The sequence below is a fragment of the Chelonia mydas genome, chromosome 1 (genome assembly GCF_015237465.2).
Source record: "Chelonia mydas isolate rCheMyd1 chromosome 1, rCheMyd1.pri.v2, whole genome shotgun sequence".
Classification (NCBI taxonomy): domain Eukaryota; kingdom Metazoa; phylum Chordata; order Testudines; family Cheloniidae; genus Chelonia; species Chelonia mydas.
The window spans coordinates 275342209-275358572 of NC_057849.1; the positions used below are offsets into that span (position 1 = coordinate 275342209).

General features: G+C 38.4%; 1 protein-coding gene across 5 annotated transcripts in view; it reads left to right on the forward strand.

The window, feature by feature from the left end:
* Positions 1–16364, forward strand: part of PPFIA2 (PTPRF interacting protein alpha 2) — a 610761-nt gene that overhangs the window by 505710 nt on the left and 88687 nt on the right. For all 5 annotated transcript variants that reach the window (XM_043547102.1, XM_043547080.1, XM_043547089.1 and 2 more), the window contains 2 exons: positions 6162–6297; positions 6951–7171. In XM_043547102.1, the coding sequence (XP_043403037.1) occupies positions 6162–6297; positions 6951–7171 (357 nt within the window). The remainder of the gene's footprint in view (positions 1–6161; positions 6298–6950; positions 7172–16364) is intronic.

Sequence of the window (16364 nt, forward strand, 5' to 3'; positions counted from 1 at the left end):
TTGAATACAAATCTTGTCTGCTACTGACAGCTGAAGATAAATTATTTGGGAAAGCTGTTGCAATGGTTATAGAATAATAGAACAATTTTCCTTTCTGTCCAACTATGTCCTTTAAAATAAAATTCACACCTCTGTTTTTCCTGCCTTCATTTCATGATTAGCAAGCTTAATATGTTAAAGTTTAGGATTTGTCAGCCAAAACACATGGTACAAAACTAATCTGAGAAAACTCTAATCTGAATCAAGTTCTTTTTCTTTGAATGCTGTTATACTTGCCTGAATAAGCTACTATACACCCTCATGTTTCTGAGAGAGATCGCTCAATGCTTGTTTAAAATTCTTTTTTTAAATTTTCTTATACCTTTTATTTTATATTATTTATGCTGTGTTTGTTTGAGAAATATAAATTAATGTACTGGACTCAAGCTTGTTAACTGTTATAATGGTTTCTCACTTTGTTCTTTTGAAACTTGAGTTATGTGGACACACACACAGACGCACACGTTTTATATAGCGCCTTTCTCATGAGGATCTCGGAGTGCTTTATAGACATTAAACCATAATTCAGCCTAGAAACACCCCTATGAAACTGGTAAGTATAACCCCCATTTCAGAGACGGGGAAACTGCTACACAAGCAGTGTAGAACAGAGCAACAGTGTTTAATTGCAACATAAGCTCTGTGTCAAGCTGTATGAAGCACTTCGTTGTGACACTGATGGTTTTTCTAGAGTGAAGACCACATATCTGCTTAAATGGAGAGAACTGCTGGACAAATCTCAGCACCTGGCACAATGGTTGCTTCCCCGGGTGTAGCTGCTTACCTGCCACCTCTCACCATCATGGGGAAATAGCAGTCTTATTTTCTTGTCATTCACTGCCTCGCTTTCTTCTCTGAACACATCCTCATAACCTGTGCCTAGGTGCTGTTTGAGCTCCATGAGCTGCCTTACAGCTGTGCCCTGGGAATTCAGCCGAGCACTCTAAAATTGTTTACATCCCGATCCCTATTCCCACACTTACAAAGCTGCTGCTGCTGGAATTCTTCACTGAGTGTGAGTAATACAGTGAATTCCTGATGCTGAGGAATTCATCCTGATGCCACTTGTACTTGAATTCCTCCACCTCTCAGGAATGGAGGGAGGAGAACTCATCCCAAAACTACCTCTCCATTATAAGAGTCTGGTCTTTCAACAAGGAGGATACAGCATGGGCTTATGTGGCATTATGAGGCTGGACAGTAGATGAATGTCTACTGGCTGGAGACTGGAATCTGGGCTGCCTCCCGCTGTCTACCATCCCACTGCAGAGCTAGCAGGCATTGTGTACACTCCCTGACCTAATTCAGAATGGGTTTCACATTTTTCAGACACATATACCGAACGAATGCAGTCACATCCCACTACTGTAAGTCAGGCTTAATTTAGAGGGTCCTAATTGTGCACGTGTCTTCCAGGCTCAAGTTTTCCATCGAACCATAAGGATTTTCAAGATCCTCCGAAAAGAGACTACACAAAAATTCACCCTGAATACCCTGATGGGTGTGTGCAAAACAGCCCACAATATGTTTGCAGTGTATTATCTTGAATTTTTCAATTTACATTAGGAATATGAAGCTTTTGAAATTAACAATTACTATTTGTAGTTTGTACTCTGGAAGAATTAATAAGTCATTCTCATAGTTTGTAATCAGTACTTTTATTTCAAAGTTGTATGCTCAATTCAAATTTAATTTTAAACATAAATATGTTTGGGAAATGGAATGCAAATCACATCACTGATTTAATTTTCAAATTTTCCTTGCATTATGTTTAGAATAACCATTTCTGGCTTAACACACTAAGAAGTTAAAGTTAGCTCATTTAAAGCTAAAATCAAAATAACAAGGATTTTTTATTATAAGAATATCCACACAGGTTATAACATAGCTTTTCAAGGTTGTCACTAATATTTACCAGCTCAATCACAAAATCTACTTGCCCACCCTTCACCATTATGATTTATGAAGGAAAAAAATAAGAGACTTGGCATTTATGACTGTAGGGATCTGACATACGCTGTACCTAGGAACTAAACCCTAAGACATATTTTCTAACATATGTCTCTGGAATTGTTTATGTCTCTGATCTCATACTTCAGAGTATATGGTATCTGTCTTCCTTTTTGTTTTGCTGTATAGTATTTATTGTTGGTTAAAGGTACCATATTGGCAACTTTGGACAATAAAACCTTGATTTGTTGTTCACAGAATTGGCACAGTACATGTAATAAATGGCACTATCACTCTTTACAGAACATGGTGTATGTGCCGATGAGTTCTTTGATAGCTGCTGAGTTCGATGCGCGAGTAACAGTCCTGTCCACAGGTAGGGCACACTCACACATTAGCAGTGCTCTGAATCCAAGCAGCAGATTCTTTCCTTCTCAGATGCCGGTCATCACAAATCTTGATCCAGTCTGCCTTGCAGCACTTCACTCCATCTACAAGCAGTCTCCGCCAACCAGAGCGGCATTCTGCACTCCTTTCCCAATCATTCAGAGAGATTCCAAAGGATACGTAAGTCATCTTTACAAGCATCCCAAAATCTACGCAGTGCTCTGCCTCTTTCTAGATCCTTTGTGAGCTTCTGAGTACAACACACTCTTCAGGAGCCCGTAATCTGGCATTGACTTGACATGTCCAAGCCACCTGAGTCTAATCAATGTTCCCATGAATGACATATCAGCACGATTTAACACTTCCACATTTGTTACCCTGTCTTGCCATTTTATTCGAAGAATTTTACACAAGCATCTGGTATAAAAGCTGTTTAATCTTTTGGTATGCGTGGCATAAGTCATCCATGTTTCTGAGCCATACAGAAGAGTGGATAAAACACATCTCTCATAAATATGGATTTTCATTTTAGTTGACAATTTGTTATTGTTCCAGGCTCTGTCTTGCAAAGTTCCTAGCTGATTTGCCAATTCTACTAGTGAGCTCAGCAAGAAGATCTACATTGCTGGTAACAGTAGAGCTAAGGTAGCAAAACTGGTCAATGCCATCCAAACAAATACCATCTAAGATGATATCTGGAACTGGTTTTGAAGAGCCTTGGTGCATGATAACAGTCTTCTTCAAGCTTATTGCTAGCCCAAAGATTTTGCATGAATCAGAGAACTTGGTAATAAAATGTTGTAGGGCATCAACACTGAGCCACAAGGGCTGCATCATCTACAAACAACAGGTCTCCTTCACCTTTGTCTTGGCTCTGAACCTTGCAATGTTAAACAAACCTCCATCATGTCTCATGCTAAGACAGACACCCTGTGGAACATCACAGGATGCATGTTGAAGCTGGCATGAGAAGTAAATATTAAACAATATAGGAGCCAGTACACAACCCTGCTTCACTCCATTGTTGATGTTAAATAAGTCCAGCTCTTGGTTTTCATACATTACAGTTGCTTTCATGCCATTGTGTAAGGATTTCACAAGGTTTAGCAATATATGTGGAGAACCAAGCTTCTTCAGACCAACTAACCGTGTCAAAGGCTTTTGTTAAATCTATAAAAGTTGTGTATAGTGGAATACGCTTCTCTCTGCACTTTTCCTGCAGTTGTCTTCCATAGAAGACCATGTCTATGCTGGACCTTCGCGAGCAGAGGCCACATTGGCTCTCAGGATAGATTTTTCTCAGCTAAAGTTTGAAGTCTAGGTAAAAGAATACAGCTTAAGATTTTTCTCACAATGTTAAGAAGAGATATAGCTCTGTGGCTTTTACAGTCACTTCTGTCTCCTTTGTTTTTGTAGAGTTGGATGAAACAAGCATCTTTAAAATCTTGAGGAACAGTTTTCCTTCCAACAGAGTAGTAATACCTCGTGCAATCTTAGCTTTGTAGCAAACAAGCTTCCGCACATCACACAGCCAATGTACCTTTTTCCTGCTAGAGAAGGACCTGTCTCTAGATGTAAGAGGACAGTCCTGTGTCCATGTCAGTCCTCTCTCTTATCTCTCTGGAGAAACTGCTAATAACTGCAGTTGTGTTTTTTGTGGTGAGGGCAGCTACCTACTAGGAATTCCAACTGAGATCACCCAGACTCTGATTCTGCACTCCATGCACACTGGAGATGCAGTTAAAGGTCTTATGTCACTGAATAGCCATCAGGTGGCTACATTTTAACAATACCAGTTGCTCTCACTTTCCTACTAATGTGGTGTTGCTAAAATTTAGGCTAATGCCTCATTCTTCTAGCCAACAATTTATTTTAGTTCAAAATAAGTGATCTTGTATTGAAAATGAACATCTGTTGAAATCTATTTATAGAATACATATATGGAATGGGGAAGGGGGATTGCATTAATATTCTTCTGATAGTATTACAGATTTTAGCATAAATGTGATTTTCTAAATGATTGCCTTCATTTTGGAAATCAGTTATACCTTTACTTAGACAGCTTTCATCTCTAAAGATTAAAGTCATTATTTTCTTGGGCAACATTCTTCCACTGAGCTGAAGCGAATATTTTTAGGGATAAAAATCCTATTTTGTTTCTTGAAAACTGATTATTAACCTTGCTGTGAACCTTTTAAGCAAGATGGTCAGAAGCTGATTGTAAGCTTTTTTTTTTGCAGTTTGAAAGGAATTAAAACTTAAATATGGAGGCATATTTTTCATGTGCATTCTAGATAGAATAACTTTCTTGACTACTACAGAAATGCAAGTAGTCAGATAACATTCTCCTTTCACTGCTGTTATTTATAACATATATATTATTTTTTAAAAAATCCTTCTGTGTAGGAGTAACAACTTACTTTTCTTAACCATTCTCTTTTTTCCATTCAAGTTAGTACAATGAGAGATGACAGATGCAACAATATATTTACCACATGCTAAAACAAACACAAAGATGATCTACCCTTTCCCCCTAACTACTGTGTGTCTGTGTCTGTGTATCAGTCTTCAAACTGCCAGTTCCAGAGAGCACAGACCATTTCTTCCTGTCTGCCTGGAAGGCTACTAGCACAACTTTAGGAGCTACCATAAACAACCAAACAAGTAATAATAATGTGTTGTACTTTGATACTGATGAAGTATCATCACTACAATATTTGTAACATTACATTTCATTTCTCTAATGTTATCATGCCAAGTGCATCCTTTTGCTAAGGTCAAAATGTGGCCAAATCTTCATGACTGTTCAAGAATACTCAGAGAGTACATGTAGCCTTCACTCCCCTTATTTCCCACCAGGAGCAGCAACTGTGATGGGTCTGGGAGATACAAGCACTGCCCTAGGTTAGTTCCGTCATGGGCACTAACCTCCTGAAAGGAATCAAGGATGGGGAACGTAGTCTTTGTCCTCCCCCCGCCAGTCACTCACCCACCAGCCAGCAAAACTGATGTGGGGCAGGAAGGGAATGCTGCATTGCTTCAATGAGTGGCAGTGTTCCCATTTTAGCACGCACGCACCCCGAGAAAAACTAGGAAGAATTCTGACTGTCAGTCACAATTCTTCCACTGTCATCCTGGAGCTTAGCCCATCCTCATCCCCAGCCCTGCAATGCAGCCAATGGTTTAAAAGCCAGAGTCATGCCCCAAACGCACTAGTGGAAGCCAAGGTTCTTAGGCTGTATCAGTTGTATTAGTTTAATCTATTAACATAGTACCAGATATGTAGCATTCCAATCATAACCATAAATCTTTACATCATTGGGAAGTTGACTAACATTATCATAATGTAGAGCATGTCTTAATAAGCAGATTGATTCATCTTCCTTTTCATTCATGATCACATAACATTGTTATGGCAACAATTGCTTACATAGAAAAGTAATACTACAAAAGCGTTTAGGGTGGGATATGCAAAAATGCTTAATGTTGACCCGACTCTGCTGATGGACTTCATTGGAGCTCTGCCAATTCACACCAGCTGCGGATCTGGCCTGTTGTGGTTTGTTATTTAATTCTTTAATATAAAAAGGGTCAAGATTCATTTCCTTTATTACTCCACAATATGTTTAGAAAATGTTCACTAAATTGTATCCCCAATGTAATTTCTCTTGCAAGGCTTAATGAATTAATGTCAGTAAAGCTCTGAGACCCTAGAATGAAAGGCACTGTATTATCATTCCTGTTATTTGAATTTACCTACTGTCTGTGCCTCAATCCTTTTTCAGATCTCACCTTGACACATCAGCAGAACTGAGGTATTCTGTGGGTTCCTTGGTTGATAGCCAATCCGACTACAGATCAACTAAAGTGATAAGGCGACCCAGAAGAGGTCGTATGGAGGTCCGGAGAGATGAACCAAAGGTTAACCATTTAATTGTTTTCACTTGTGCAACACTGCAAGCTTTTTTGCGTGCAGTATTACAATGTGTTCCTAAACAATGACAGCATTAAACACTGGCATACATACTGCACCCCAAAAGTGCTTTAACTAACTAGTTTGCAGACAGCTTATAGGATATCTTCTTTTCATTGCATGTGGTATTAATAGCTCATGTTAACAATTAAATCCCCATACTGGGATATGACAGTGTACCTCAGTGTTTTGTAGAAGATACTCGATGGGGTTACAAATTGTGTAGTTTTCTCAGCAAACAATGGGATTTTTCCATACCAATCTACAAGTACATCCACTGCTGTATAGCAGCCAACACTAATAGCACAGAGGGAGATATTCAAGTTCAGTGGGAGTTGGAAACCTAACTGGACACCTTTGAAAATCTCTTCCTTAGTTAATGCTGGACTGCAGTAGAAACCATAGGAAAGAACTTTACAGCATCTTTATTCCTATCAAATAAGTCTATCATTCTTAATGTTGTTACAAATAAGAAAGGGATTAATAATCACAAAGCCAGTATTTTAAAATGTTAACGCTTCATCTTTTCCATTTTCCAGCAAGCTAATTTTGAAATAGTTTCTCAGACAGCACGATATGCATTTTGTAAATTCTTGCTTAGGTGAAATCTCTTGGAGATCATGAGTGGAACAGAACTCAGCAGATTGGAGTCTTGAGCAGCCACCCATTTGAAAGTGACACTGAAATGTCTGATATTGATGATGATGATAGAGAAACTATCTTTAGCTCCATGGATCTTCTGTCACCAAGTGGGCATTCAGATGCCCAGACTCTGGCCATGATGCTTCAGGAGCAACTAGATGCAATCAACAAAGAAATAAGGTACCTAATATCAACCAACTGCAATGTGTTTTCTGGTCATAGATCAATCTTCCCCGTGGTGCTCAGGATCAGTTTCCACAGACTGCAGTCGGAGCCCCACTCATGCATTCCAGGGCAGTAACTGGGGAATGTACATGTTTATGTATAAGAATATGTACTATAGTGGAAGTAATGATAGCAATTTCCTTTCTTAAACATGGAGCTTGTGAAGAACATTCCAGGGGGAAGAGAAATAGCTAGCTCTTTAGAAGAAGCTATGTTAGGGAACACTAAGACAGGGAAGCTCTCTGATGGACCTTTATTCATAGGCCTTCTTTTCAAGATTTTTACGTGCCCATCCTACATAACTCCATTCTACCATTAATTAACTATTATCCTGAAGATTTGAATTCAGTGATGTGCATGGTTCCTGCTGTTATTTACATCTGTAATACACCTCATGTGGGTCTGGGTTACAAAGAATGGTATGAAAGCAGGAAGGAATTCAGTCTGAGGTTCATATCCCAAACTGAGTTATAAGGCTCGAAGACAAGGAAAAAGAAACCTCAATCTATTAAACTGCACTAATTTCATCTGGAATTATTGAGAAGCAATAAACCACTGAACCCAAGAATGCTATTTTAATAGCCACTTTTCGTAGCAGAACCACAGTTTACCTGTTTTGTCAAAAAAGGTAGGTTTAAAAAGATTGTGTGATAAATATATCTTGTTTTTTTTAGAACATCCATTTATTACCTCCCAGTTCCAAGGAAATAGATGAAAGAGATGTCATTAGTGCATCAATGTCTAGGTCATACCCATAGGTACTGTGCTATTTAGTAATCAGATGGAGAATAGTTTGAAATATCCCCTTTACCTTGTGCTAGTTTTTCCTCAAGTCTTTCTCTTTGTGTAAGGTAGCCTAGTGTAAGATATACTCTTGAGCATGTTTTAAAATGACATTACAAACTTTTCCATTCTGGGGTGGGTTGAGGCCACTTATTTTACACTGTAGATTTATAATTGAGTATTTGGGACTCCCCACATGTCTCCATTTGATTCATAGGGAATTTTGCTACAATTTTCTAAAATCTGTTTCACAGCAGTTCTGTCAAGATAAAAGGCCAAAGGAAAATTTTGCGATTGGACAGTTTAATCTTGCTAAAATAGCATATTCCGAACATAGGGAAAACAAGGAATTTTATTCATGTTTTCTTTTACTACAAGGAATCAGAACCCTGACTATTCAGAAGGTTATAGGTTAAACAAATATCTTTATTTTAAAAAAATTAAAATGTTGACCTTTTAAGATATCTGATATAGTGGGGGTTTGGAGAAGAGAACATATCTGTAGGTAATGTAGATAGATAGGATTTATGTCATGCTGAATCAGATCATTGATCCATCTAGTGTAGCATCTTGCCTCTGGCAATAACTAGTACCTGATGCTTTAGAGGAAAGCAAAAAAGAGAGAAAAAAACATAACACATTTAGTTATTTTTACAGTATTGTAGATTGACTGAGAGAAGAAAATTCTTTATTCTCCCCTCCGCCCCAACACACACATACAGATTATCAGCCAGTGACCTGAAGCATAAATGACTCTCATCAAAAATTTGGTTTGTAAAGATACCCACATAACTAATGGTCACATTAGTTACTTTCATATTCCCTTTTGTAAATTTCAGGGAAAGTTATTCAGTCAGGAGAGTCCACCAAGAAATGATCACCCTCTTAAGAACATAAGAATGGCCCTACTGGGTCAGACCAAGGGTCCATCTAGCCCAGTATCCTGTCTTCTGACAGTGGCCAGTGCCAGGTGCCCCAGAGGAAATGAACAGAACAGGTAATCATCAAGTGATCCATTTCCTGTCGCTCATTCCCAGCTTCTGGCAAACAGAGGCTAGGGACTCCATTCCTGCCCATCCTGGCTAATAGCCATTGGTGGACCTATCCTCCATGAATTTATCTAGTTCTTTTTTGAACCCTGTTATGGTCTTAGCCTTCGCAACATCCTCTGGCAAGGAGTTCCACAGGTTGACTGTGTGTTGTGTGAAGAAATACTTCCTTTTATTTGTTTTAAACCTGCTGCCTATTCATTTCATTTCATGACCTCTAGTTCTTGTGTTATGAGAAGTAATAAACAACACTTCCTTATCTACTTTCTCTATACCAGTCATGATTTTATATACCTCAATCCTATCTCCTCTTAGCTGTCTCTTTTCCAAGCTCAAAAGTCCCAGTCTTATTAATCTCTCCTCATACGGAAGCCGTTCCATACTCCTAATCATTTTGTTGCCCTTTTCTGAACCTTTTCCAATTCCAATATATCTTTTTTGAGATGGGGCGACCACATCTGCACACAGTATTCAAGATGTGGGAGTACCATGGATTTATATAGCAGCAACATGATATTTTCTGTCCTATTATCTATTCCTTTCTTAATTATTCCCAGCATTCTGTTTGCTTTTTTGACAGCCACTGCACATTGAGTGAATGTTTTCAGAGAACTATCCACAATGACTCCAAGATCTCTTTCTTGAGTGGTAACAGCTAATTTAGACCCCATCATTTTATATGCATAGTTGGGATTATGCTTTCCAATGTGCATGACTTTGCATTTATCGACATTAAATTTCGTCTGCCATTTTGTTGCCCAGTCACCCAGTTTTGAGAGATCTTTTGTAGCTCTTTGCAGACTGCCTGGGTCTTAACTATCTTTAGTAATTTTGTATCATCTGCAAATTTTGCCACCTGACTGTTTACCCTTTTTTCCAGATCATTTATGAATATGTTGAATAGGACTGGTCCCAGAACAGACCCCTGGGGGACACCATTATTTACTTCTCTCCACTCTGAAAACTGACCATTTATACCTACCCTTTGTTTCCTATCTTTTAACCAGTTACTAATCCATGAGAGAACCTTCCCTCTTATCCCGTGGCAGCTTACTTTGTGTAAGAGCTTTTGGTGAGGGACCTTATCAAAGGCTTTCTTAAAATCTAAGTACACTACATCCACTGGATCCCCTTGGTCCACATACTTGTTGACCCCCTCAAAGAATTCTAGTAGATTGGTGAGGCATGATTTCCCTTTACTAAAACCATGTTGACTGTTCCTCAACAAATTATTTTCATCTATATGTCTGACAATATTGTTCTTTATTATAGTTTCAACCAGTTTGCTCGGTACTGAAGTCAGGCTTACAGGCCTGTAATTACCAGGATCACCTCTGGAGCCCTTTTTAAAAATTGGCATCACATTAGCTATCCTCCAGTCATCTGGTACAGAAGCTGATTTAAATGATAGGTTACAGACTACAGTTAGTAGTTCTGCAATTTCACATTTGAGTTTCTTCAGAACTCTTGGGTGAATACCATCTGGTCCTGGTGACTTATTGCTCTTTAATTTATCAATTTGTTCCAAAACCTCCTTTAATGAGACCTCAATCTGGGACAGTTCCTCAGATCTGTCACCTAAAAAGAATGGCTCAGGTTTGGGAGTCTCCCTCACATCCCCAGCCGTGAAGACCAATGCAAAGAATTCATTTAGTTTCTCCGCAATGGCCTTATTGTCCTTGACTGCTCCTTTAGCACCACGATCATCCAGTGGCCCCACTGGTTGTTTAGCAGGCTTCCTGCTTTTGATGTACTTTAAAAAAAAAATTGCTATTACTTTTTGAGTCTTTGGCTAACTGTTCCTCAAATTCTTTTTTGGCCTTCCTAATTGTATTTTTACACTTCATTTGCCAGTGTTTATGCTCCTTTCTATTTTCCTCACTAGGATCTAACTTCCACTTTTTAAAGTATGCCTTTTTGCCTCTCATTGCTTCTTTTACTTTGTTGTTTAGCCCTGGTGGCTCTTTTTTGGTTCTCTTACTATGTTTTTTAATTTGGGGTATACATTTAAGTTGAGCCTCTATTATGGTGTCTTTAAAAAGTTTCCACGCAGCTTGCAGATATTTCACTTTTGGCACTGTACCCTTTAATTTCTGTTTAACTAACCTCATTTTTGTGTAGTTCCCCTTTCTGAAATTAAATGCTACAGTGTTGGGCTGCTGTGGTGTTTTTCCTGCCACAGGGATATTAAATTTAATTATATTATGGTCACTATTACCAAGCGATCCAGCTATATTCACCTCTTGGACCAGATCCTGTGCTCCACTTAGGACTAAATCAAGAATTGTGTCTCCTCTGGTGGGTTCCAGGACCAGCTGCTCCAAGAAGCAGTCTTTTAAGATGTCAAGAAACTTTATCTCTGCATCCCATCCTGAGGTGACATGTACCCAGTCAATATGGGGATAATTTAAATCCCCCATTATTATTATTGAGTTTTTTATTTTAACAGTCTCTCTAATCTCCCTGAGCATTTCACAATCACTATCACCATCCTGGTCAGGTGGTCAGTAATATATCCCTACTGCTATATTCTTAGATAAGATGTTTTCTATTCATGCAATATGTCTTATGTAAGAGGGTGATAATCTGTTTTATCCAAACTGATCTAAAATTTAGATTTATTAATAACATGAAAAAGATTATTTTAATTCCCAGCATATGATCTATATTCAATCTTTCATCAGATCTCAGTTCAGAAAATACTGTAGACCTTTTATGGCAATTCTTAAATGGATTTTAGGCAAGAAGATTGATCTCAGCAAGGGACCTTTTGCTTCTTTTATACTTTAGGCATTATGGCTCCTTTCATTATAATGTCTCTATTTTCACATTTCACTCCAAATCCTCAGTCCCCCATCTTTCAGATTCCCATATTACTGCAATTCAGAACTTGATATTTGTCACCCTGTGAATATATATTTATGGGTCATAGGAAAGTAAATGGAAGCAATATGTAGTTTTAAAACTATGATTAAAGAACACAGTGGACGCAACGTAGGGCAGTGTTTGGGCCCTGTTCATGAACATCAGATTGGTTGACAGGAAGAGAGTCATTTTACCATGAGAATGAGTAAATGCCACATCCCATTTTCAGGTGAAACTAAATGCAACAGCTTTCACAGATAAATATTTCTTACTCAGTAGTTTGTGGGGCTAAAACAGACAATTTGGTTTGCATGTTTCCTCCTGTTCCATTAGTATGGATTATTTTTAAAAGACCTTTCTAAAGGTCCTATGCATTCATTTGGGTTCAAATTCATATTCATACCTTTGCCACAGAAAATCAGATAGAGCCATACATTTCCTATTATGTGGTGGAAGAAGCCTCTGCATAGTTAAGGATGACACTAGTTTCTCATTATAAATTCAATTTTTCAAGAATCCCTGGCCTATCTTTCCCATAAAGAAACCAACCCTCCTAAAATTTCACAAACCATATCTTATCCCAGGGTAGGTGTTTTTTTTCCCTGACTAGTTTGGAGGGGAACGGGGGGAATAGAAACATGAGTTTTATAATTCTGGTGATTAAAAAGGTTCTCTGTCAGATGTTTTTGGGAAATAATTTTCAAATTTATTTTTGGCTTGACTTACAAACTGCACATTTGTTTTGTTTCATTGGCCACATTTGAGGGAAAAAGAAAAGGAGTACTTGTGGCACCTTAGAGACTAACCAATTTATTTGAGCATAAGCTTTCGTGACCTACAGCTCACTGCATCCGATGAAGTGAGCTGTAGCTCACGAAAGCTTATGCTCAAATAAATTGGTTAGTCTCTAAGGTGCCACAAGTACTCCTTTTCTTTTTGCAAATACAGACTAACACGGCTGTTACTCTGAAACCTGTCATTATTTGAGGGAAAGTACCCCTTAGTTTTGGTTTTCTGGAGAGGGAGAGCAAATAAAGGAATTACAAGGACATATCAAGTACAGATCCAGTGAATGGGCATACTTATGCCCCACTAAGGTAGGCAGCAAAGGGATTAAATGGGGGCTCAGAGTAAGGATGTAAAGGAGAGGCAATGGGGAGGAAGCTCCCTCTTTTCCTCTCTTCTCAGCCCAGGGAGGAAATAGGCATAGGAAGCTCCCAGGCTCAGACAAGGAACACTGGAACAGAGAAACTGACAGTCTTGTTCACACAGAGTAACTGTTCCGTTTTCAAGAGACATCATAAAGGGATGTTTGACTTTCCCTCCATCTGAAGCCAGCCATTCCTTTGTCTGTCTCTTTTTATAGACAAGGCTGCGGTAAGCCCTCTCTCTGATGGGCCAGAGCGAGGAACACTGTGCAGAGGCGTTTATGCCTTAAAGTGGCAGGACACAGTATTTTGTTTCTTGGTTGCATTGTGTTATACTACAACATTACTGTTGGATGATGTGGGACTTAACATGTTTGCTGATAGACACAATAATTAATGTAGTCAAAAAGACAAACTGGCAAACTTACATAAGCCTAAATAGAGTGGGCTCAGTTCTCCACTGTGCCCAGCATGCGCTCAGATGCAATGCAGAAGAGGGATGAGAGGAGCTGATCTTAGTTTTCTGCCCACATTGTAAATTTTAAAATATTGGTGGGGGAGCTTTAACATAAGCTGCTGGCAGAAGATCTTTCAATAACAGAGCATCATGCTCTGCCATGCTTCCTCTCCTCCCTTCTGCAGGCATGGTCCCCGCCCTTCTCCTGACTCAGGCCCTGCCTCCCCTACCTACCTCATGTGCTCCCCTTCCCCCCTACTCTTTTCTAAGCAACACTAAATGAATTTGGCAGACAAGAGACTCCAGCCCAACGTAACCAACACATTTCATAACACCACTGGGGATTTACTTACATCTACTTACCACGATGAGACAAATTGATAGAACTTTAATATAATTTAATGTACCATGGGACTATGTTCCTTTTGAAGTCTCTTCAACAGGTGTAGTAAATGACATGAAAAACAACTATGTAGATGCAACAGCAAAGTTTCCTCACAAATGAACACAAAGAGGGCAAAGTTCAGTTTGGGTGGGTGTGTAAGTTGGGGTAGAGTTATGATGAGAGATGAAAGATTGTGTGAGAGCAGGAAATTGTGATGGCAGGGATCCCTTAACTGGTTATTTGCAGATTTTTTGTATTTCTCCTTTTTTCCCATAAAAGTTATAGATTTTTAAGACATATAGTTTTGAGTGTCTACACTTTTTATTCCCCCTGTGTCTGGTGAAACGAGTTTGATGATAAAAGAGAGAGAGAGAAAGAGAATTTTTGTTTGAAATTTCTCGGGTTTTCTTTTAGTGGCAAATTCATATCCCATGTAGAAGGTAAAATAGTACAACAGACATTCAACAGTGTGTGCTTCCTTTTCTATTAGCTCCTTTTCGTGTTCTCTACTGATACAGTATCCCTGAAGTCTGACATGATTTTACATTTTACCCAAAAATACAATGTCTCTCCAAATTCCATGGATTATTTTGAGTTATATCTGGAGACCATTCACTTAGCACACATGAAGTGGAACTGCATTAGATGTGTTTTACACAATAAAACAAAATGAGTAGGGTAAATTTTAGGGTTGTCAATTAGTTGCAGTTAACTCATGCGATTAACTCAAAAAATTAATCACAATTTTAAAAATTAATCATGATTAATCGCACTGTTAAACAATAAAATACCAATTTAAATTTATTAAATAATGTTGGATGTTTATTCTACTTTTTCAAATATATTGATTTCTATTACAACACAGAATACAAAGTGTACAGTGCTCACTTTATATTATTATTTTGGATTACAAATATTTGCACTGTAAAAATGATAAACAAAATAAATAGGTATTTTTCAATTCATCTCATACAAGTACTGTAGTGCAATCTCTTTATCGCAAAAGTGTAACTGTCAAATGTAGATTGTTTTTGTTACATAACTGCACTCAAAAACAAAACAATGTAAAACTTTAGAGCCTACAAGTCCACTCAGTCCTACTTCATGTTCAGCCAGTCGCTTAGACAAACAAGTTTGTTTACATTTACGGGAGATACTGCTGACTGCTTCTTATTTACAGTGTCACCTGAAAGTGAGAACAGGCATTCGCAAGGCAGTTTTGTAGCTGGCGTTGCAAGGTATTTATGTGCCAGAAATGCTAAACATTCATATGGCCCTTCGTGCTTCGGCCACCATTCCAGAGGACATGCTTCCATGCTGATGATGCTCATTAAAAAAATAATGCTTTAATTAAATTTGTGACGGAACTCCTTGGGGGAGAACACTATGTCTCCTGTTTTACCCGCATTCTGCCATGTATTTCATGTTATAGCAGTCTCAGATGATGACCCAGCACATGTTTGTTTTAAGAACACTTTCACAGCAGTTTTGACAAAACGCAAAGAAGGTACCAATGTGAGATTTCTAAACATAGCTACAGCACTCGACCCAAGGTTTAAGAATCTGAAGTTCTGTCCAAAATCTGAGAGGGACAAGGTGTGGAGCATGCTTTCAGAAGTCTTAAAAGAGGAACACTCCGGTGAGGAAACTACAGAACCTTAACCACCAAAAAAGAAAATCAACCTTCTGCTGGTGGCATCTGACTCAGATGATGAAAATGAACATGAGTTGGTACGCTCTGCTTTGGATTGTTATCGAGCAGAACCCGTCATAAACATGGACACATGTCCCCTGGAATGGTGGTTGAAGCATGAAGGGACATATGAATCTTTAGTGCATCTGATACATAAATATCTTGTGACGCCAGCTACAACAGTGCCATACAAATGCCTGTTGTCACTTTGAGGTGACACTATCAACAAGAAGTGGGCAGCATTATCTCCTACAAATGTAGGAGCGATTGGCTGAAGTAGGACTGAGTGGACTTGTAGGTTCTAAAGTTTTACATTGTTTTGTTTTTGAATGCAGTTTTTTTGTACATAATTCTACATTTGTAAGTTCAAATTTCATTATAAAGAGATTGCACTACAGTACTTGTATTAGGTGAATTGAAAAACACCATTTCTTTTGTTTTTTACAATGCAAATATTTGTAATAAAAATAAATATAGAGTGAGCACTGTACACTTTGTATTCTGTGTTGTAACTCATGCGATTAATCACGATTAATTTATTTAATCACTTGACAGCCCTAGTAAATTTGTTTTTTAAATATCAAATAAAGGATTTCCTTTCAGAAGATTCTGACAATAGCTTTTGCATTTTGGAGATAGCTAGTTACTGTATAGATCATCAAAAAAGATTGTTTCCCATTTCCAAATAAGACATGCTCCAGTAAAGCATTATTACTAACATGCACAAGAGAAGGAAGACCACACTGTAGACATCTGTGAGGCAGCATG